The sequence below is a fragment of the Silene latifolia genome, chromosome 9 (genome assembly GCF_048544455.1).
Source record: "Silene latifolia isolate original U9 population chromosome 9, ASM4854445v1, whole genome shotgun sequence".
Taxonomy (NCBI): Eukaryota; Viridiplantae; Streptophyta; class Magnoliopsida; order Caryophyllales; family Caryophyllaceae; genus Silene; species Silene latifolia.
This window is the reverse complement of record NC_133534.1, coordinates 14379072-14403171: the sequence shown is the minus strand read 5'-3', so window position 1 is coordinate 14403171 and position 24100 is coordinate 14379072. Positions and strand designations below refer to the sequence as shown.

The window sequence follows — 24100 nt, the reverse complement described above, 5'->3', positions numbered from 1 at the left end:
ACTATACATACATCACCAATAATATCTAGCAACATTATTGACGGTTCAGTGACGGAGTTAAGATTTATTGTTACATAATTAGATTTGAATAATATGATCCTCTTCGAATTAGATTTCAGAAATAGATACACCAATTTCAATCTAAACCAAATGCGACAACTTATGGACGCGACAGTGACTCGTTCCCAACTTCCCATCCATTCCGGGTTTTTCGCTTTCACATAGCTACAATGGGGAATAGTGATCAACATTTTGGAACTATATTACCAACAATTGCATCCAAATAATCACAAGACTAAGTTCCAAAATTATTTAAATCATTTGACAATAATAGAACTCACCCTATCCCATTATTACAAGGAATAGAAACATTCTTATGAGAAACCGAACAACAGACTGTTCCGATCAAATTATGTCGTAAAATCAGGAATATAATTTCCCTTTAGAGAGTGTTAAACCCCAATTTGTTCATCTTCTAAATAACTTTCTTTAATAATTGAACAAATTATGAATTGCAACAGTACATCTTTGCTGAAGGCAAAAACTTATGAGACGGTAATACCTTAACCCTTTATCCAAATTCCAAATGAGGATAGATGAAAAAATCGGTCGGTCTTACATATGAGATTGTTTCGTACAAGACTAATTGGTTGCTTATAGCCGCCTCCGGTATACAGCTATAGTATAGTATGGATTATATTAATTATGGTCATAAGACGCATGCAAGTGATGCAACTACACGTTGTCGATCAACTACAGGGCCAAATTCACATATAAGATTTCATCCGAGGCCTAGTTAGAGACTGACCTCCATCGACAAAAATCAAAGTCCCGGTCATATACCGTGAATCATCACTTATTAGATAAGTTACTGTCGACACCAAGTCATTCTTGGCATCGAGCCATCTGTTCAAAGGGTTCGCTTCTTTGACCAGTTTTTCAGACCTTTCCTTCCCTACTGATGTTATATACTCGTCTTGAAGGTGCAAGCCGCGGGCAATTGAATTAACTCTGATGTTGTGCTTCCCTATCTCCAGAGCCATTGTCTGAAAGTGATCGAGTATATTAGAATCATACAAATATTTGTGACACACTAAACATCAGTTACTCATCTTACAGGAATAGCACTCATAGCATCACCAAACTTCTTCAAAAGCATAAATGTTTCGAGGGCCACCCGAACTTGTCCTGTTGCAATCTTAACGTGAATGGCCTACCGCCTACGTGATAGTATGGTCACTCTGGTACTTTACTCAAATACTTTTTCAAGAAGCAACCACTTCAACTACCACAACGGCTTCAATTAATTACTCCCGCTATTTTACTCATTTTACTTCGGCACCAAATTAAAGAGTTAAAGAAAGAGAGGACGGATACTATTTATAAAATGCAAATGTGCATTAGGATTGTTGTTTAATTTTCACCAAAAACGGATATCCGATTCAGAGAGGGGCGAAATGAGAGAAAATAGACAAAAATAAAAAGGGTGTTTAATGAATGAAATAGATGGAGGCCAATCCGAAAGACTGTTTCACCCTTTCAAATATCAGCACACGTATGGTATGGTCAGCTGAGCTTTGAGCCTCTGAACAACTTTCATAAAGAGCTTACTCTTCCTCAGAAAACAAGAGTTGCTCTCTATTTTCTCCATTTTTACTATGTCATCGGACACGGCCTCTCTAAGTCAACTGTAAGTCAACAAGAGTAAGGTTGCTAAAATTTGACCCCCTCGCCCCATCATTTGTACTTCGGTAGGTCTCCTTAACACGGTAGGGTATTAATGTTGGTTGTTATTGTTGTTGAGAGCATAGGAAAGTACGTTATTATGGGCTAAAACACAATTTTTTGTTTTCCAACAACGGAGAGCACCCTGAAGAGCTCCTATAATACATGTTCCTAAAATTGCAATTCTACACCCGAAGTTACCAATTACAAATTTTCGTATATTTTGGTAAAAAGAACATAATGAAGAGACAGATCAGTACTTCAGTAGTCTAGATAGCAAACGTAATGTGAATTCTAATGCATTGTTCGATTAAGAAGTTCTCAGTTTAGCACTAATTTTATCAATTAACAGGTGCCTGCGGGTAAATTCAGAAAAAATTTACTGTCCAAATGTCTCAACTTTTGAAGTTACTCAAGATTCATGATTCTTAGCCTAGAGACTTGTCAGCAATGCCTACATAGACGCACCGACACACATACACAAAGATGTACTCCGTATTATGTATAGTAACGTTTCAACAGTTTTATTCTGTTTGCAACTCCTGCAATTAATGAAGCATCTCAGTTCAAACAAAAATTTCCTAGCTAATAATTATTATCCTATTTAATTTTCTGATAGTCCCATCAGACATGGCACTTGTGAAAATTTATTAATTTTAAGGAGACTATTCTAGCTGTCAACATTATTCAAGAGGCGGCAGACGACACCTACACAAATGTCGGAAACAAGCTTCCTACACTAGAAAATAAAGGATTTCTAAAACGGAAGTAAAAGAAGTTCCTTTTTACTCCGTACATTTATACGGTCATACCAACTACCCTCTCACAGTCTCACATAAAGCAGAGTTATCAAGATATAGTGCCCTTGGCAGAAGCAGAACTCAAGCTTCCTATAACATGTCCTACGAGTATTGATATGCACGGAAGATCCTTCTTTCAGCCGTAAAGTCTAAAGTCCATCATTCAATATTATGAAAGAAAGAGAAAAATAACAAATTCTAAATAACAATAAGATAAAAGGGAACACTGAGGATGTTAATACATACCTTCATTAACTGATTAACTCCGCCAAAGCATGAACTGGACGCCGCAGCTCCTTTGTATAATCCTCTTTCAGCACCGTTTATGGAAGTCAAAAGCACGATCGAACCCCCTGATCCTTGATCACGCATTTTTCGTCCAACTGCTTTTACTAAGAACCAGACAGCCATAAAATTTATTTTCACAGTTCTCTTGAAATCATCTTCAGTTACCATTAACGGGTCTTCCATCTTCCCTGTTTCCCATATACAACGAAAGTAAAATTTTTTACGCCATATGAGTTTACTGTAATGTAATAGAGGAAAACAAAATCCACATTTTGTGCCATATACAAGTGTTGACTGATTCACAATACCAAGCCCATGACAACTACTACTCATTTTGTGCGGTATAATATTTTTTAATGTTATAAGGAGAGCTGCAATGCCCCCGAGGTCATTTTCAATGATGGCGGGATTCAAACCTAGGTCATGATTATCGTCCATGTCGCTTTGCCGGCTAGCTTAACTAGCATCTGCCACTATAAGGTTATTCTGCAACACCACTATAAGAGTATAAGGTTACTCTTGCAATGCCGCTATAAGGTTATTCATGCAGGAGCTCCCCTGAAACTTCATACTCATATAGGTGGGACAACTTCACCGAAGTACCAAATATAACGGTGTACCGGGTATACGATGCCAAGACCACTTAAATTTACCTTCATAAGTATAAGCGTTTACAAAGGCATCCACCATTCCAAGTACACGGCATGCCTTCTCCACTGCACCATTGAAGATTGCCTCGCTATCATTCTCCATATTCAACCCTACTATGTCAATTGCATTGGTAATCTTTACAGAATCAGAAATCCTATTAGCAATACTTCGCAAGCGGTCTTCATCTCCCATCAATACCAACCTATCACAGTGTTAAATTGAGAGAAGAAAAATAAACTAGCTTTAAAAGTTCAGAACTTGGATGATACGGCGTATATTTTCAAATGAAAAAGATAACATAAAACGAATAAAATAATCAGCAAAGGATCTAATCTAGAAAGACCATTCTATTAAATAATCCTGCTTCAAGTGCCTGAATATATAATAACCTACAAACTAGACAACGCCACTTCAGTCCATGCCTCGCAACACCGCATACTGAAATAAAGAAGCATAACTAAACAGTATGGATTCCATGAAATACATAAGCCCCATACACTGCATACTAATTACTAACAGCATTAGATCCCTCGCCCAATAACCACCGTCGGAAAAGAAAAATTGAAATAAAGCTGACATAAAAAAAAAAAAAAATTATACTCCCTCCATCCCGGTCATTTGTTTACCTTTGGTTTTGGCACAAAGATCAAGGAATGGGGAGGGGATCAGTTTTGGGTGTTGTTGTTGACTGACAACTAACTAGTGGACAATGGGTTATGTGGATGATCAAATTACCCTTCAAAAAACATAGAAAGGTAAACAAATGAATGAGACACCCATAAATAGAATAAGTAAACAAATGACCGGAACGAAGGGAGTATAAAAAATTGAGAACTCATCATCACTGGAATATTCATAGCAGACAATGTGCAAAACATCAGTCCCTACAAACGGAAAAAACAAATGTTCGTTCCATTGCTTTCTAGGGCCTCTTGAGCAAAGGAACATATGAGCCAAAGGCTCACAAAAAAGCTTCACAATCACTCTCTATATAAAGTATAAGCCCATGAATCACTAGGAAATTGGGGCCCAAAATTATCATTTTTATTATATAACTAAATAGCTCCATCAATGGCAAGTGCTAGTAATAATTTCAGTCACATGACTTCAGAGATTTATCATACTACACCATAACGTTGCTCCGGCCCTAAGAAGGTTCTGGGATGAGAAACAAGGTTCAAAAGTTCCAGAGTTAAACATGATAATTACATATAAGCTGTTGAGCGTAGTGGCTATGTTACATACAGTCTTAGACACCTCAATTTACTAGCATGTCGACATGACGGTTCAACACCATTATGGGAAAATATATGTTTTTTCCACAAGATAGTAGTGACCAACACTTGCAACGAGTCTAAGAAACATAGGTTACGACTTACGAGCATAGTATTAAATATCGGTTCCAGTCATGGTCATTGTTTCAGTTCTTGTGGTCTAATCTTGCTAAGACGTTTATGCGACCAATATCACCTTAAAATGCGGTCACGGGAGACCTTCAAAACCTTTACAACTCGGCCATGTATTGGTGTTGCGGCCAATATTTAAAACCATGGTTACGAGTACAAAATGACCATCTACTATCACGACGACTAATTAGAGGGAAATGGGTAACCTTTCCCCCTATATGGCCTAAATTTTCATCACCTTCCTCTATCCAACACCACCACTACCTCCTATGTTTCCTTAATTTAACTTCTATTACTCCATAATAATCACCCTCAGGCCTCAATCTAAGCAAACCTTAATCCACCATCCCATTATTCCGACAATCACCCTTAAGTTAACTACTCCCTCTGTCCCGGTCATTGCTTGTCCTTTTCCATTTTTGCATTTTTGGGTGTCTAAGTCATTTGTTATCCTTTCTATTTTAAGAATGAACTTGATGAGTAATTTGATCATTCTCATTCAATTTGTTCCACTTGTCATTTAGTTATTGGCATTTTCCTCATTCCTTGATCTTTGTGCCAAAACGAAAGGACAACAATTGACCGGGGACGGAGGGAGTACAATATAATTGCTTTAATAATTTCAAATCCAAATAACACTACAAACAAAGGAAAAAAAAAATAACTAGAGGCTCTTAACATAAGAAATACTCGCTCCGTCTCAATCATTCGTTTACCTATTTTATTCTTTGCCACGAGTACTATGATCAAAGGTAAATAAACGATTGGGACAGGGAAGTACACAACAGATAACAGAAGGAATACAAACCTGCAGCCCTGTTTAACCAAAGAATAGGCAAGATTAACAGAAATATCATCTCCATTAGATGTTAACAAAACCCTCTTCCAACATTTCTCCATCTTCAAAACTCCCTTAAACCAACCCTACAAAAGAACATATAAGACGTCACAAGCGAGACTTATTGATAAATGTATGTTTAAGAAAGACCCCGTATTTATAAGCAATCCCCTAAAAAGTAAGCATTAAAACATTAAACATGTGAGTGTGACAAACATGAAACATCCACATCAAACTAATTAACAACAGTCAAACTATGTGACAAAACAAACAAACAAATAAATGTGATTAGGAAAGTGGAAAGTCCATTGAAATTTGAGAGATCATTACCTAGGAGAAAAAAATAGGGAAAGAACGGAAATAATTTCTTGAGAAATTAAGATGGGTTATTTTCTCCAACATTTCTTGGTTCACATTTATGACACATTTTAATGGAGAATGCATAAAGTGTGTGTACTTGTAGAAGAGGTGGCAAAAAGAAGAATTGTGTTGGGGTCATTTTCAACCTTTGGTGGGACACAAAGCATTGAGAAGAAATTTAATGGGTCAACACGTTGACCCGATTTGAAAAACTTGACTAGAATTGTTCGAAATTCGACCGGTAGAATCTTAAAATTAGGTGAACGTAACCAATTTGATCTAACCCGCTTAGATTTGTTACAAAATTACCTGACCCGAAGAATTTACCAAAATCCGCCCGAAAATAACATGAACCTAAAATGACTCGACAGTCGACCTAGTAATAACCCGCATATTTAGGGTCAATATCTAAACCCAAAATAAACCAATTAAAATGATTAAAATAATCTAATCTTTCAAACTTTGGAAATAAAGTTAGTTTATACTCCCTCCTATTCTAAATAACTGTCCTATTTACCATTTTCGTCTATTCACATAATTGTCCCATTTGTCATATTTGGACATGGTTTTTTTACTTTCCTACCCTTAGCTCTTTTCTTTATTTACCACCTCAACCACCCATAACCCATCATATTCAATACTTTTCATTATTTAACTCATATATTCTTACCCCTATACAATAATTTTCATTATTTTAAGGAAAAATTACAACTTACCACCATGTATTCTCCGTATTTTACAGCTTACCACCATATATTTTGATTTTTACAACTTACCACCGTTTTTTACCGTTTATATCCGAATTCCCACCGTATTTTATTTCCGACACTCATTTTTCTTAATCCCCGACTTATTTAAGTGAATTAACCTATAAATGACCAAAGTACCCTTATCTTAACTCTCCATAACACCAACTACAACTAAACCAACACAAACAGAATTAAAAGTTTAAAACCCCCAAAAGAATTAAAATCAAGCAAAATGCCAAATTGAATTATCATTTTGTTTGAAGAAATGAAAATCGGACAATCAAACATCAAATAATTCAAACTCCACCTTCTTTGATTTCTTTCTCCCTCACACACACATCATCACCACCACCACCACCACCGAAACGTTTCTCGCCACTCGCCCCACAATCTCATCACCAACGCCATCTCAGTGTCTCACATTCTCACTGCACCTCTAACTTAACACAACCAAAAATTAAAGAAGCTCGCAAGTGAAACCGCTGTGAGCGAGAAAACAACCTTGAGCAAAAATTTGCCACCACGAAATCCCCTTTTCCACGCACAAAAACTCTAGATCTAAGGTTTTTTGTTGGTGGAGGAGAAGGTTCCATGGGTTAAGGATGATGTTTCATAAAAATCAATTGCGGTGCCGCAAATGTAAACGGTGTTGCATTGGATAGAGCCGCCAAGGGTAGATGGTGGAAGAGTGGTTCGGCCGTCCTGGTGTTCTATACTTTGGGTGTTTAATTTTCAGGATTTTTTTTTTATATGGATGAAAGCATTTTATTTGATTGTGTTGATTTTGATATGGATGGATATTTTTGATTGTTTCGACTTTTGATTTTGATTGGAATTTGATTTTGCTTTTGGTTTGGGTTTATCTTTGATTGTTTTGTATTGTATTTGTATTTGTATTTGTATTTGATTTTGATTTCTCAAAAGTAAGTTTGGGAAGGATAATTATAGGGGTATTATGGTCATTAATAAGGTTATTCACGTAAAAAAGTCGTGAGTTAAAAAAAATGAAGGTCGGGAGTAAAATACAGTGGGAATTCGGATATATACGCTAAAAGGCGGTGGTAAGTTGTAAAAATTAAAATACATGGTGGTAAGTTGTAAAATACGGAAAATACATGGTGGTAAGTTGTAATTTTTCCTTATTTTAACTATATTTCTTAATTTTCGTGTTATTGTCCAAATGGGACACTTATTCAAAATAGGAGGGAGTATTGTATTTAAAAGCATATAAATATAGTCGCTACTCACTATTACATGAAACAACTGATCAATCGAATGCTCGTATAATGTTGCAAAACTGAATATATTAGACAAAAAATTGTTTATTCTTACTAATATCATATACTCCCTCTCATCCATACCAAAGGTTACATTGACTTTATCACACTTGTCGAGACGCGTTTTACAACGTGCTTATCTTTAGTTACACATTATTAAAAATTATAATTGATGGGGCATATTCTGCACCGCTGACCAAGTCAACATATTGAGCAAGGTCAAGGATATCCACAACAAGTCAACGACTCAGACAGCTTAGCCGATGCAACCCATCGGCTGTCACACTGGTCTCGGCCGACAACCGATCGGTAGGGACACATATCCGCGTACTCATATCCAAGACCCTCGGCCGGCCTACCATGGGTCCAGCGGCCGAGGGTAGAACGGTCTTTCCACCTGCTAGCCACTTGGCCACTTGGCCACTACGTGACAAAAGGTGAAAGTCTATAAATACTCCTCAACCTTCATTGAGGAAAGGATCCACAAATTAACCTAAGAATCACTATTCATCTGGTAATATCTTCCTTATCTCTCTACAATACATCCTTAGCCGAGTAATAACAACTTATCCCACTAAGTTCACTGACTTGAGCGTCGGAGTGAGTACGCTTGGCACAAAGCCAAGTCCTCAGTTCGTTCATTGTTGCAGGAGAGGCCGAGAGGAACGATAGAGACGTGAGAAATCCAACTCAAGACATCATTCTACAAGCCACGGGTGGTAACAATACTTGCTCTGGAATTACACCCGGAACAATTGGCGCCGTCTGTGGGAATAGACACTAGAAGCTAGTCACATTCATTCCCAAACAAAAAAAAAATACACACAAAAAACCCACCCCCAAAGCCAAGAAGATGTCGAAAGAACAAGAAGCATTCGTGACCGACGAAACCGAATTCTACCAAGATGATACCGTCCACAAATCTGGAGTTGTGCAACCCTCCGCCGGTCAAGTGATTCAACCGGAGTACGGGATGCCAATAATACCGGACACTCCGCTGCTTGCCGACCAGGTCACCATCATGGGACATGTGGTTGACGTAGCAAAACTAAAGATGCTCCTGGATCTAATCGGGAGTACGCCGGCTCAAACTGTCACGCCGACAAGAGCGGCGGAAACCGTCCAGGAGACCAGGGCCCAAAATGTGACCCCAAGAAACTTGAACGGAGCATTGGGAGAAACCGACCCTGTCAAGACACCGGGGGAGCCCAAAGTGGTCGTGGTGAACCTAAGTCCTTCTCGCACTCGTGAGAAGACTGCGTCGCCGCGGCACGAACGAGGCACACCCCGGAGGAGCGAGAGAAGCCCAACTCGTCAGAGTTGGAGAAGAAGCCCGACTCGCCAGAGTCGGAGGAGAAGTCATTCTCGCTACGAGGAGAGAAGCCGGACTAGGAATGCGAGGAGCCGATCGCCGCGTGTCGTCCGACATGTGGTCAGGCAACCCCTCAGCGCCTACGTCCTAGATACTCCGGTGCCGACTAAGCTGAAGTTACCACCTATAGCATACAAAGGGGAAGGTGACCCGACCGACCACGTCGAGGCTTACGAGTCTCACATGTCGGTATGGGAGCAACCCGATGAGGTTTGGTGCCGAATCTTCCCAACGACACCGCATGGGATGGCACGAGTTGGTACAAGGGGCTGCCCGACGGGTCGGTATCTTTTACGCCGACCTAAAGGACGCATTCCTAGCCCAGTATTCCTGCAACAAGAGGAGGGCCGTGGAGACATCGGACCTCCCGACTATCAGACAGGAGAGGGAGGCGAGTCTCTCCGGAGTTATGTGAAGAGGTTCGACGCCAAGGTTCAAGAAATTCGTGAGCCGAACAATGAATCGGCGACCTTCGCGCTAATGAAAGGCCTCCCAAGAGGAGACCTAAAAGACGAGCTCATCAAACGCGGCGGCCGACCTTTGATGCCGCCAGAAGATTGGCTGATCAAGCCATTAAAGTGGAGGACTACCACAAAATCTGGGTAGGCCCCAGCGGGGCCGACCACTCAGAGAAGAAGAGCCACCGGGAGAACAACCCGAATGAAGAGCGCCGTGACAATAATAGGTCACGGTGCGCGATCTGCCGCCAGAAAACGGGACTCGGCGGGCGCCGGGGAGTACGGCACCGTACTACCACGAGCGATAAATAATCACACCCCTCGGTCGTATCTCGCGCCGAGGTCTTCACCCCGAGCAAAAACGAAGGTCGGAAGTGGGAAAGGCCCCTAGGGCGAGAAGTGACGGTGACACGAGCCAAGATCTTGAGTACCACGGCCACACCGGCCACTTAACAACGATCGCCATTTTGAAAAACGCCATTGAAGATCTAATCCGAACGGGAAGTCTCGGCAAATACGTAACCGGGGCCGAAAAATGATACCGACGACAAATAAGAAATCCGTTTCTGAGCGAGTAGGAGTAGTCAATGTCGTCATCGGGGACAACGAGAACGGTGGGTCCGCTCATGGGCACAAACGGCACTGAATGAACCATATCGGGCCATCAACTTTGTGCCCAACACAAAGAACCCCCGCTTCCAACATCCCCGACATGACCATTGGGAAGAAAGACTACGAGGGAGTCATCGCCCCTCACAAAGACCCACTTGTGGTCCACCTGAGACATAGCCAACCACTTGGTGAAGAGATGCCCGATTGACACGGGCGCCTACACGAACATTATGTACGAGAGAATGTTTCCTCGACCTCGGTCGAAGGTTGAAGACTTGAGCCCCTACAAACCGTTGTACGCTTTTTTCTGGGCCGGCCTGTAGTACCCCAGGATCAATCAAGCCGCCAAAGAATGTTCGGCGAGGAAGTGCGGCCGGGAATGTTATGTCCGAGTTCGTGGTTATTGACGGCTCGTCTGCCCACAGCGCCCTCATAGGCCGGGTCACTTTGAGCGAAGCCGACGCTGTGATGTCCATCCGGGCCCTAACATTAGTGTATGTCTCGGACCGGGGGGAGGCGCATAAGCTCGTCTCGAAGAACGAGGAGGATCCCGGTTTATGGGAGGTTTACGCTAACGGCCCCTCCACGACGAATAGCTCGAAGGCCGACATCGTTATTATCAGCCCAAACGGGGACGTGTTTGAGCACGCCTTGAAGCTTACCTCATTGGCCTCAAACAATGAATCCAGGTACGAGGCGGTGATAACCGGAGTTGAGCTAGCTAAAACCGCCGGGGCAGAGCGTATCATGGTGAAGACAGATTCACTCTTAGTGACCAACCAGATCAGAGGAGAGTACGAAGCCCAGGACTACGGGACGATAAAGTATCTAGAGAGGGTGAGAGATGGCGCTTCGGAACTCAAATCCTTCCAGATACAGTACACCCCCAGATCCGGAAGCGACCGGACCATCGGCATGGTCGAAGGAGCAGAGACCGAGGAGGTAGAGATTGATCCGGGCTGCACCGTAACCGTCGGTGTCAACCTGGAACCAAAATTCGAGCCGACCTCCTGGACTCCGCCGAGGAAGAATAAAGATGTTTTCGCATACTCAGCGGCCGAGATGCCAGGCGTGAGTCGGGAGGTGATTGTTCACAAGCTGAACGTACTCTCCACCGCTCGCCCAGTCAAGCAGAGAATAAGGAACTCCTCGGCCGAGAAGGATGAGGCCATCAAAGCCGAAGTAGATAAATTACTAGCGGCGGGTTTCATCATGCCTTGTACTTATCCTGAGTGGTTAGCCAATGTTGTAATGGTGAAGAAGTCATCGGGGGCATGGAGAATGTGTGTAGACTTTACCAACCTTAATAAAGCATGCCCCAAAGATTGTTATCCCCTGCCTCGAATAGATAGTTTAATTGACGTCACGGCAGGCTACACCATGCTGAGCCTACTGGACGCCTTCTCGGGGTATCACCAAGTATTTATGGCCGAGGAAGACATGCCTAAATGCGCATTTATCACTGCTAACGGCACATACATGTACAAAATGATGTCGTTTGGTTTGAAGAACGCCGGAGCAACGTACACAAGGCTGGTGGACAAAGTGTTCCAAAATAAAAAAGGACGAAACATTGAGGCTTACGTCGACGATGCTATTGTAAAAAGCAAGTCCGACAAATGAGCATCCGGCCGATTTACACGAGACATTTTGTTCACTAAGAAAATACAAGATGAAGCTCAACCCAATGAAATGCAACTTCGGTGTCCGGGCAGGTAAATTCCTAGGTGTACTTGTCAGCGCCAGAGGCATAGATGCCAATCCGGACAAAGTCCGAGCAATCCTAGACCTGCCGGAACCAAGGAATCGAAAAGAGGTTATGATGCTGACCGGGAGAATGGCGGCTCTCGCCCGTTTCATCTCTCGGTCAGCCGACAAAAGCACCCCATTCTTCAAAGTGTTGAAGGGGAACAAAGACTTCACTGGGGGAGGAACAGAGCACGCCTTTCAAGCAACCGAAAGCTCATCTTCGGACTCTCCCAACTCTGTCCCGGCCGTCTTTGGAAACGCTATACCTATACATAGCGAGTTACCTCGGCCACGGTCGATCTTTGTGATCATCGGGAAGAGGATAAACAAAGAACACCCAATCTACTTTGTCGACCATACGCTGTTGTTGCCGAGAGAAATTACCCACTAATTGAAAAAGCAGCCTTCACCGTCGTCGTTGCCGCGAGGAAGTTAAAACCCTACTTCGATGCACACCCCGTGACGGTCCTAACCGATCACCCATTGGAGAAAGCTTTGGAAAAATTCGAACGATCCGGTAGGCTCATCAAATGGGCGGTGGAACTCTCTGCCTTCGGCATTCAGACAAAAACCAAGGCCTTCGATAAAGGGGCAAGCACTTGCATATTTCCTGGCCGAATGCACATATCAAGAAGAGCCAAACCCAGGTGTATGGGAGGTTTACACCGACGGCTCCTCCACGACGAATAGCTCAGGAGCCGGCATCCTTATCATCAGCCCAAACGGGGACGAGTTTGAGTATGCCTTGAAATTCACCTTCTCGGCCTCGAACAACGAATCCGAATACGAGGCGGTGATAACCGAGTCGAGCTAGCTAGGGTCTGCTGGAGCGAGAACACATTGTGTTGAAGATGACTCATTGTTGGTTACTAACCAAATCAGAGGGGAGTTTGAGGCTCGGGACGACGGAATGGTAAGGTACCTAGAAAGGGTAAAGGCCGACATAGCAAAATTGAAATCTTTCCAAATCCAATGCGTTCCCAGATCTGAGAACAACCGAGCCGACGCTCTCTCAAAACTTGCCGTTCAACCATCAAGAATATCACCAACCGTGCTAGTGGATATCAGGACCGCTAAAAGCATCACTGACGCACTTTGCACGGTGGGCAACATCGAGGCCGTGACAACGTGGATGACTCCCATAATGAAATACAAACTTGCAAATGAGTTGTCGGAGGACCGCAATCTCTCGGCCAAGATAAAGAGGATCGCCGCCAGGTACTTGTTGTTTGAAGGAGAATTATACAGAAGGTCCGTAATAAGACCACTCTTGAAATGCGTCGGCCCGGCCACGCAGCTAATTTTGACAGAAATTCACGAAGGCATCTGTGGTCATCACATGGGGGCAAGAGCGCTGGCCCACAAAGCTCTCCGAGCCGGCTACTTCTGGCCCACCATGCTTGCGGATTCCAAGGCTAAAACCAAGAAGTGCACGAACTGTCAAATGCATGCTCCGGTGATACACGCTCCTTCCCGGGACCTACAACCGGTGCTTAATCCCCTCCCTTTCGCACAGTGGGGGATGGATATGCTAGGGCCATTCCCAACGGCCTCCGGAGGAAGGAAGTTCTTGATCGTCGCCGTTGACTACTTCACCAAATGGGTTGAATCAGAGCGATCACGCAAAAACCACAAATGGCCGTCGAAAGGTAATCTGGGAAAATGTTATAACTCGTTTCGGATTACCCCAAGTAATGGTATTTGACCACGGCCGGGAGTTTTGGAGTGACCTGATAATGAACTGGCTAGAAGAGCTTGGCATCAAGTTTGCATACTCCTCCGTCTGTCACCCACAGAGCAACGGGCAAAGGAGGCGGCCAACAAAACCATCCTCAACGGTTTGAAAAAGACGGTTGAAGACCTTAAGGGAAGGTGGGCCGATGAACTACCCGGCGTCCCGTGGTCCCTTCGGACCACGGAGAAAGAAGCAACGGGTACACCCCTTCCACTTAGTCTACGGCTCCGGCGATCCCCGCTAATCGAAGCGACGGTGCCAACGTTCAAAACGGCTACCTTTAACCCAGTTGAAAACGAGGAGGGCCTAAGAGCCTCCCTAGACCTGGTCGAAGAAAGCCGAGATACGGCACGCCTCAACTTGGCAGTATACCAAAACCGGATTAAAAGAGCCTACAACCGAAGAGTCCACAAAAAGGAACTTAAAAACAGGAGATCTGGTCCTAAGAAAGTCGGCCGCCACCAACAAAGGAAATATTCATGGAAAATTAACGGCCAACTGGGAGGGACCCTACAAAGTAGTTGAAGAGATGAGGTCGGGTACATACCGGCTGACAGACATGGGGGGCGTGCCTTTGATGAGCCACTGGAACACTGACAACCTAAGAAAATACTTTGTATAAGCGACGGAGGTGTCCAAAACCATTGTCGGCACCCGGGCGCGTGTTTATATCTAGTGAAGAAACATCCAAATTTTCCGTCAGTATTTATCTCCTCCGTGGTCGATACGCTAGAAGAAACGTATACTCAGTGCAATTGAGACGCAAATCTAGCGATCAATACGCCTACACAGTTACGAACGTTGTCGAAGCCGCAACCCCGATTACCTCGGCCAAAGCCGAGAGCGACGGGGAACACGTCGGTCGATACGCTAGAAGAAACGTATACTCAGTGCAATTGAGACGCAAATCTAGCGATCAATATGCCTACACGATTCTACGAACACCGCCGGCCGCAACCCCGATTACCTCGGCCAAAGCCGAGAGCGACGGGAACACGCTCGGCCGATACGCTAGAAGAAACGTATACTCGGTGCAATTGAGACGCAAATCTAGCGATCAATATGCCTACACAGATTCTAACGCCGCCGGCCGCAACCCCGATTACCTCGGCCAAAGCCGAGAGCGACGGGGAATACGTCGGTCGATACGCTAGAAGAAACGTATACTCAGTGCAATTGAGACGCAAATCTAGCGATCAATATGCCTACACAGTTACGAACGCTGTCGAAGCCGCAACCCCGATTACCTCGGTCAAAGCCGAGAGCGACGGGGAACACGCCGGTCGATACGCTAGAAGAAACGTATACTCAGTGCAATTGAGACGCAAATCTAGCGATCAATATGCCTACACAAGATTCTGAACGCCGTCGGCCGCATCCCGATTACCTCGGTCAAAGCCGAGAGCGACGGGGAACACGCCGGTCGACACGCTAAAGACGTTAAACACAGTTGGGACATGCATTCAAACTGCCTCGGTCATGCCGAGGGTAGAAACGAAGGCACTCAATTAATAACGCAAAAAGACAAACGAGGAATTGTGATCGAAGCCCTGGCCAAGCCAAAGGCCGATAAGACGAACTTTATTGAAAACAATTACAGAGAAAGTACAGACGACGGCCGTCCCCATAGGGATAAGCCTAAACACAACCTACCAGGAGTTTTACTAACAAAACAAGGGAAAGAAAAGCAAAAGGTTACAAACATATCATTTGAAGCGCCAAAAGTGGCAGGGAGGAAAGGCTCAATAGTTGGCCCCCGAACAGCTAAAGCTATCCGAGATGCCGGGTGAGTCTGGTGACGACCGCCCGTCTCCCTATGCCTGTTGCTACCCTCCATCAGTGGCAGCAGCATCTTCGGCGGCCGGCTCAGAAGAGGGCTCGACATTTTCAAGTGACTTCAGCCTCTCACCCTCCTTCACCTTTGCATCGTAGGCCGCCTTGGCCTCAGCTATCTGAGCCGTCTTCGCTGCCTCCGCCTTCTCTGCAGCCGCTGCTTCAACAGCCTCAGCCATCTCATCCAGAAGCTGATCAAATTTGTCCCACGGGAAGGAGCCGTCGGGGACGAGCTTTTTGATCGCCGCCCTGGTCGCCTCCTCGGCCTGGTCCCGGTATTGGGCGCACAATTTAGGGAGGAGATCATCTTGAAGCATTTCGATATCCTTCTCCTTTTGAGCAAGGGAAGCCCGCGTATCCCTAAGCGCCTCCGCCTGGTTATGGAACAAATCTTTCCACTCGTCCCTCTTGGCAACCACGGCGTCATAAGCGCCCTTGTACCGGTCTCGCTCCTCCATCAACTTGGCGGTGGCAGCATCAGCATCCTCAACTTTGGCTCTCTCGGCCACCAGCAGCTTCTCAACCTCCTCCACACGCCTCTTGGCAGCAAAGAGGTCCAGCTTAGCCTTCCCGGCTTCCCCCCTTGAAGCGGAGAGATCAAGCTTGAGCTTCGCGATCAACGGCGCAGATTGGGCCACGCTCTTTTCCTGCTCCATGATGTGGGAGCCGGCTAGACGGGTCCACTTCGCCAGCCTCTTAGATATTCTCTCACCCTCCGCCACGATCTCGTCGGAAGAAATCTTCTGGACCGAGGAGTCAACGGTGACATTTCTATCACCTGTCTTCTCAGGCTGCTTCTCGAGCCGTCGCTCAGTGAGAACGGCAGCTACCGACGGCGGATCTACAAAAAATTTACACAGAGCATCCACGTCAACACGCATCGACACATCATAAAGTCGGTCATCGGGAATGTCCAACGAACCAGCTAGGTCTGAACCGCAAGTTAGGTCCGTACCAGTCTGGACCCTCTTAGTCGGAGGGCCGGTTGGGGCAGTCTTCTCCCCAGCAACGGTGGAAGCAGACGGTGGCACTTTCCTCTTCCTCAGAGGAGAGGGGACCTGAGCAACGGTCACCACCCCACCAGTGATATCGACGACCTCCAAATGATCCTTCGGGACCGCTGGAGTCGAAGATGGGGCTGGCACTGACGCCGCCGCCGTTTTGGACGCCGCCTTCTTCGTTCTTTTCGGCACGCCTCCGAGAACCCGTGCCTGGGCCGCCTCCGGATCCAAAGCCTTCACCGTCGTCCATCGCCTCTTTGGGAGCCGATCTGCGATCAAGCTTGTTAGCCGTAGGACGCCGTTGAACAACCTTCCCGTCCTTATCAAGCCCCAACCTCTTTAAGGTCTTCTCGGACAGACCCTGGCCAGACCGGTCTGCAAGAAATCAAGCAAGAGTTACATAAAGGAAGCGAAACAAAGCTCTAAAACAGGAATACAACAGGCAAAGATGGGCCTCACACCGACCCCACTCACCCCGATTGAGGGCTTGGTATGAGGCCGACGCGGCAAAGCGACTCATCCCGCAGATAATCTGAGTCGAGGGCGACCATCCTTTCTCAAAGATCAAACAAACCGCACGCCCCGTTCTTCCTCCGCAGTAAGAGGGACCATCGAAGCGTCCATCTTAACTTTACCCCGGGAGATACATTTCTCATATTCTTCCCGGTTCTCACACCGTAAGTAAACAAGGCTCTGGAAGGACCGAGGCAATGGGTAGTCCTCAGGCACTTGGACGTACACCCACCGCCGTTGCGCCCCTTACAAGAAGTAAGCTTGGACACGGAGACAACGCCTGGCTCCGTCTGCACGCTGTACCACCCCACTTTACCGGAGATCGAAGGCCGTAGATGGTGAAGGCGGCGAAATAAGTTTACTGTTGGGATCTCCCCCCTAAAGAGACAAAGCCACACAAAGCCAACTATCGTCCTCATGGCCAACGGATGCAGTTGGGCCACAGCAACGTTCATAGCTTTGATGATGGCCATGACGTATTCATTCAGAGGAAACCGGAGCCCATACTTCAGATGCCTGATATACACGCCGATGTGACCAGGGGGAGGGCAACAGACCGCCTGACCCTCCTCAGGGATAACGATCTTGTACCCATCACCGAAGGAGAAATGGCCTTCGAAAAGAGTCCCGCCGGAAACAGTTTGGCGAATTTATTAGTCCAGCGCGATCAAGACCGGTTGTGCAGGCCTCGCCATGGTCCGGGATAGACGGCCTCTCAACAACAGAAAGAGTCCTCTCACCATCAGAAGGAGTCCTCTCATCATCATCAGCATCATCATCCTCATCCTCCCCCTCCTCCAAAATTGGTGGATCAACTACGGGAGAGGGAGACCTAGGACCCCCAAACCTTATCGGGATGGCCTCTAGTATCCCCTCCCCATCAAGACGCGACGGGGAACCCCCCAGCGCCGAAGCGCTAGTCCCAGCGTCACAAGAGAAGACATGATAGCAATGATTATTTAACAAGAGAAGAAAGGAAATTTGTTTGTTTACCTTGAAGAAAAACACTCGCCGGAGTAGCAACCCTGAAAATTAGAAGACAAAGAAGGCCTTGGAAGTTTAGAGAGAAGAAAATTTTGGAGAATGAAATTGGTGACCAAATTCACGGAACAACTGCCCTATTTATAGAAAAAAGAAAGCCCATAAAGAAGGACCAATCAGGGAACAGCCCATGAAGCGTCAGCCAATCAGCGAACAGACACGTGTCGGACATGCAACCACGGAATGTCAATCATCGCAACAGTTAAACGTCAATCAACGCAACAGTGATCAAGCGTCTTCAACACGCCCTTTCATATCTCTGCCCATTCATCTTCCTCAACAAATTCCTAGGTATCTCGCTCTCCCGCCGCCACACGATCAACCATGCTAAGGAGCACCGCCTGGGGCAATCAAAAGCAACCGGCACTCCCAACCCCGGTCTCGGCCAGCGTCACTTCCTTTTCCACATCGGATGCCCTTTACACATCCATGCGGAGGGGGGATATATATGGTACGGCCTGATAAGAACCAGGCCGAGATAGAAGAAGCCGATACAGAAAAGTTTCAAAAATTACTTTCGCAGAATATACGCTCAGCATACATCGGAGCCCATACCACGGCATAGACTACGCTGGGGGCAAATTGATGGGGCATATTCTGCACCGCTGACCAAGTCAACATATTGAGCAAGGTCAAGGATATCCACAACAAGTCAACGACTCGATGCCTTAGCCGATGCAACCCATCGGCTGTCACCTGGTCTCGGCCGCAACCGATCGGTCGGGACACATATCCGCGTACTCATATGCAAGACCCTCGGCCGGCTGCCATGGGTCCAAATGGCCGAGGGTAGAACGGTCTTTCCACCTGCTAGCCACTTGGCCACTACGTGACAAAAGGTGAAAGTCTATAAATACTCCTCAACCTTCATTGAGGAAAGGATCCACAAATTAACCTAAGAATCACTATTCATCTGGTAATATCTTCCTTATCTCTCTACAATACATCCTTAGCCGAGTAATAACAACTTATCCCACTAAGTTCACTGACTTGAGCGTCGGAGTGAGTACGCTTGGCACAAAGCCAAGCCCTCAGTTCGTTCATTGTTGCAGGAGAGGCCGAGAGGAACGATAGAGACGTGAGGAATCCAACTCAAGACATCATTCTACAAGCCACGGGTGGTAACAATACTTGCTCTGGAATTACACCCGGAACAATAAAAATTTGATATTCTTATAGCATTCATTATGATAAATCAAACAAGATCTCACATAACTATATTTTCTCTTATATATTACAAACTAGTATTGGTGCCCGACTTCGCCCGGGCTACCTCTACTTACCATTAATTTTTTTTTCGTTAAATAAAATTATTTAAAGTTGCACAACCCATAAATTTATCATTAATATATTTTTCTATGGCATATCCTAAAATTACGATGAAATAAATTTTGAGACAAATTCACTACTCTCGCTATTAATATTTTACTCTTATTAATGAAACAATAGTAATAACATTTCACTACTTCCCCGTAATCATTGTCACTTTCCCTATTTCCGCCGTAATTATTGTTACTGTCACTACTGCCGCATTAATATTGATAATTTCACTACCCCCGCCGTAATTATTGTTACTTTCACTATTGCCGCATTAATATTGATTATTTCACTACTCCCGTTGTTTTTACCACTTTAACTAATTTCACTGATAATATTGTTACTATTACTATTCAAATGAGTGATTACTATCATATAATTATATCCAATGTTACTACAATTCTTTTCTTTACTTAAGAAATTACTTTTACTACTTAGGCATGCAATTTTAAGAGGATTATATATTTATATAAAAATATTACATATATGTATTAAATAAAATCGAAAGAATTATGCAATATCGTACTCCCTCCAATCCACACCAAACTCCCCATTTGCTTTTGGGTGGTCTTCGAGACGACGCTTTGACCGTAGTTTTCGTCCCTTAAACGTAGAAATTTTTCACAAAAAATATAATTTTGTGAAAGATATTTTCATAACAAAACTAAATATGTAATTTTTATTTTTCAATGATTTATCGTTTTGAGTGAATTAACGGTCAAACTTTTCGAAGTTTGACCTCTAAAAAGTGAATGGGGAGTTTGGTGTGGATTGGAGGGAGTATAATTTATTTTAAGGAAATTGACCATCTTAATTAATTATTTTATTTTAAGGAAATTGACCTTGTTTTAGCCTCTTACAAATGTTTAGAAAAATTACCAAGCTTCTATATAATTTAATTTTAACCCAAACTATATAATATTTGCATTGAGATCCCTTAATCGGGTCCATCACACGGTGCTATTGATTTAAAACTATATAGTATAATTAATTTGTATGGCTACGCCCATGCTACCTTTATTTAACATTTAAATTTTATTTTCTATGAAATATGATTTCTCTATATTTAGTTAACACATACATTTACAATTTATATATTGAAATTATGATGAGAGGTAAATTAATCAACAAATTATGAGACACGTTTACCTCTCCTACTATTAATATTATTACTTTCACTACATCCCATTTTAATACTATTACGTTCACTACTTGTTCGGTTACTGTTGTTTGTTTTACTATTCCTGCTATTCTTACGGTTAACCCGTTAGTTTTGTCAAGCTCGTATATTTAAATAAATTAATATTTTCTTAAAATCGAATTGTTAATCAATTTTTCATACTCTTTCCGTTGTTCCTACTGTTACGTTCATTACATGTGTTGTGACTACTATTACTTTCACTTCTCTCGCCGTCATTTTTTCTTTCACTACTCCCGCATTTATTATTGTTAAATTCACTACTCCCGTTGCTGCTAGTATGATTTTCACTACTCCCGTTGCTATATATTATTGTGGAAGGTTACTATCATAATAGTTGATTATCTAGTTGTATTAGAGTTATATATTTAAATAAATCTGAAATATTAGATTAGAATATTATTCAAGAGCAATCATTATTATTTACTAATTAAATTACAAATCTAATGAATTATGGAATATTATATTTTTTGGAAATCTGAATTGATTTACTTACCTTTTAATAGTTTCCAAAATATAACATATACTTATATTATATTTATGTATGTTAAATAATTAACATATTTATACTAATTAATATCATAAGTGGGGTGTCCGGCTTCGCCCGGGCTACCTCTATTTAGTATTAAAATATATTTTCAGTTAACTAAAACTACTTTACAATGAAATAAATAATGAGACAAATTCACTATTCCCGCCATTACTATTTTACTTAAATCGATTGCTTAGCTAATTTTTCATACATACTTACTTTTGTTCTTAGAATTATTAATTTTATTACATTTGTTATTATTATTATTACTTTTACTTTCACTACTCCCGGCATAATTATTGTTACTTTCACTACTTGTACATTAATATTGATAATTTCATTACTCCTGTTGTTACTTCCACTACTCTCGCTCGCTGCTAATATTGTTATTTTGACTATTCAAATGAGTGATTACTATCATATTACTATATCCAATGTTACTACAATTTTTTTCACTATTAACAAAGTTATTTTTACTCTCTAAATATCCAATGAGTGATTACTATACCCAAGGTTACTTTTATTACTCTCAGTACTCGAAATAAATATATTAAATATATGCATTAAATTAATTAAGTCAAAATAATTATGGAATATATTTTTTGGAAATCTAGCTTGATTTATCTACTTTCTAATAATTTCCAAAATATAATATACTTAAATTATATTTGTTTATGTTAAAACATCTTTATAATTAATAACATAAGTAAGGCATGTTTATATGTTTATTTTAAGGAAAATTAATTAATAATTATTTTACTAATTAAATTAAAAATCTAATGAATTATGGAATATTATATTTTTTTGGAAATCTGAATTGATTTACTTACCTATTAATAGTTTCCAAAATCTAACATATACTTATATTATATTTGTGTATGTTAAATAATTAACATCTTTATACTAATTAACACTGTAAGTGGGACCTATTATTTTAAGGAAACTCGCCATATTCTAGTTTTATCTAAATTAATATTTTTAACCAAAACTATATAATATTTACATTGAAGTCCCTTGTTCAGGTCCATCACACGGTGCTATCGATTTAAAACTATATAGTATAATTAATTTGTATAAATTTCTTTAATTACATTGAAGTCCCTTGGTTTCTGGAATTAATATATAGTATTGATAATACCAAATATTCTCTACAGTCATGAATAGTGCCAAAAAGTCAATGTAACCTTTGGTCCGGTAAGAAGGGAGTAGTATCAAACTAGATAATACTCCCTCCTATGCTACATAACCGTCCCATTGTGAAAATGACACAAGAATTAAGAAAGTGAGTTTAGACCACACAAAACGGACAATGGGACAGTTATGTGAATAGACGGAAATGGAATTGAATTTGGACCACACAACACTTACCAAAAATAGACAATGGGACAGTTACCCGACTAGACGGAAATGGACAATGGGACGATTATCTGGAATAGGAGAGAGTAATAAACAGCAACAATAAGTATATTTTTATAATTAGACTTAAAGAAAATAAACATCTATAAAAAGGCGTTAGTATAATATGTTTTTGACCCTAACCCATCCGGAAACCCGTATTTACAAACCCGAAATAACCCCGACCCAAATTTTACTCGAACCCATAACCAGCTCGCATGACCGTTTGACAGGTCTAAACCCGAGGTTAAATCAATAGAAATCTTATTTATTCTAACCCAAATCTAACCGAGCTGAGTCAGCCAAAATACCATATGGATTACCCAATAATAAGTAGTTTAATAATGATCCAGATAAAGCTAAATTGACATTCGTTTCAATTGTGTTTTACTTACTAAAATAAATGCACTAATAAATTGTTTTGACATGAAGTTATCGATCTAAAATCTAAAATTAAAAACATAAGATAAATTATATGTTGATTGATCACCAGAGCCGCTATCGACTAGAACGAACCCTCTAACTTGTCAGTTATCACATTATCACCTGATAATAACCCGAACAAATCCAACAATGACCTAACATAACCTGTAATTGACTTCGTAGCATTATTAACGTGAACTTGATATGATCTATCCGATTTAAACTCAATTTATAACCAATCCGAATGACCTAATTTCCGCCTAAGGTTGACAAGTGCTAACCACCAAAACTTTATAATCCCCACATTCATGCGATAGCCTATGGATTTAATGAATGTTAACAGAAAATACCAAATAGTGCGGTCGACGTAACCATCTTTTAGTGCCTAAAATCCTAAATAATCCGTATACAACTATTGATGGAGGTCTCCATCGGTGAGTTGGGTGCTTATTTAACGTGGAATAAGTTTTGTATAAAACGGTTTAAGTAAATATAATGTAAAATAGATTTAAATATAATCACATTACTGAGTAAAAGTAGCTACAAAAAGAACTCGTTTTACAATATAACTTGTGTAAAGCCGCCTTACATAAGTATTTATTTTTATTTAAGGTCGGCACTCCTCGTACTCTAGTAGGTACAAGTCGTCGTCTTCCTTAATGTTCCCTTTGTTTCGTATGCCTACATTTCAACTTATAATATAAAACTAGTATGGATCCCTCGCATACATGCGCGGTATTCATAGATATTTTACTTTATAATGTATTATTTAAGATTTAAAATTAACGTATTATTAATTTTTCAAATTTTAATATAAGAATAAAAAT

General features: G+C 42.2%; 1 protein-coding gene across 2 annotated transcripts; it reads right to left on the bottom strand.

Annotated features, from left to right (window-relative positions):
- Positions 1-379: 379 nt before the first annotated feature.
- Positions 380-6200, bottom strand: LOC141599174 (uncharacterized). 2 transcript variants are annotated; one of them, XM_074419112.1, is made up of 5 exons: positions 6039-6200; positions 5679-5794; positions 3467-3666; positions 2772-3001; positions 380-1046 (listed from the first exon to the last, which is right to left on the bottom strand). In XM_074419112.1, the coding sequence occupies exons 2-5, from the start codon at positions 5768-5770 to the stop codon at positions 768-770; spliced, it is 801 nt and encodes a 266-aa protein (XP_074275213.1). In that variant the 5' UTR covers positions 5771-5794; positions 6039-6200; the 3' UTR covers positions 380-767. The 2 variants fall into 2 exon arrangements, with proteins under 2 accessions (XP_074275213.1, XP_074275214.1); XM_074419113.1 differs by lacking the exons at positions 5679-5794; positions 6039-6200 and adding an exon at positions 4091-4539.
- Positions 6201-24100: the final 17900 nt, after the last annotated feature.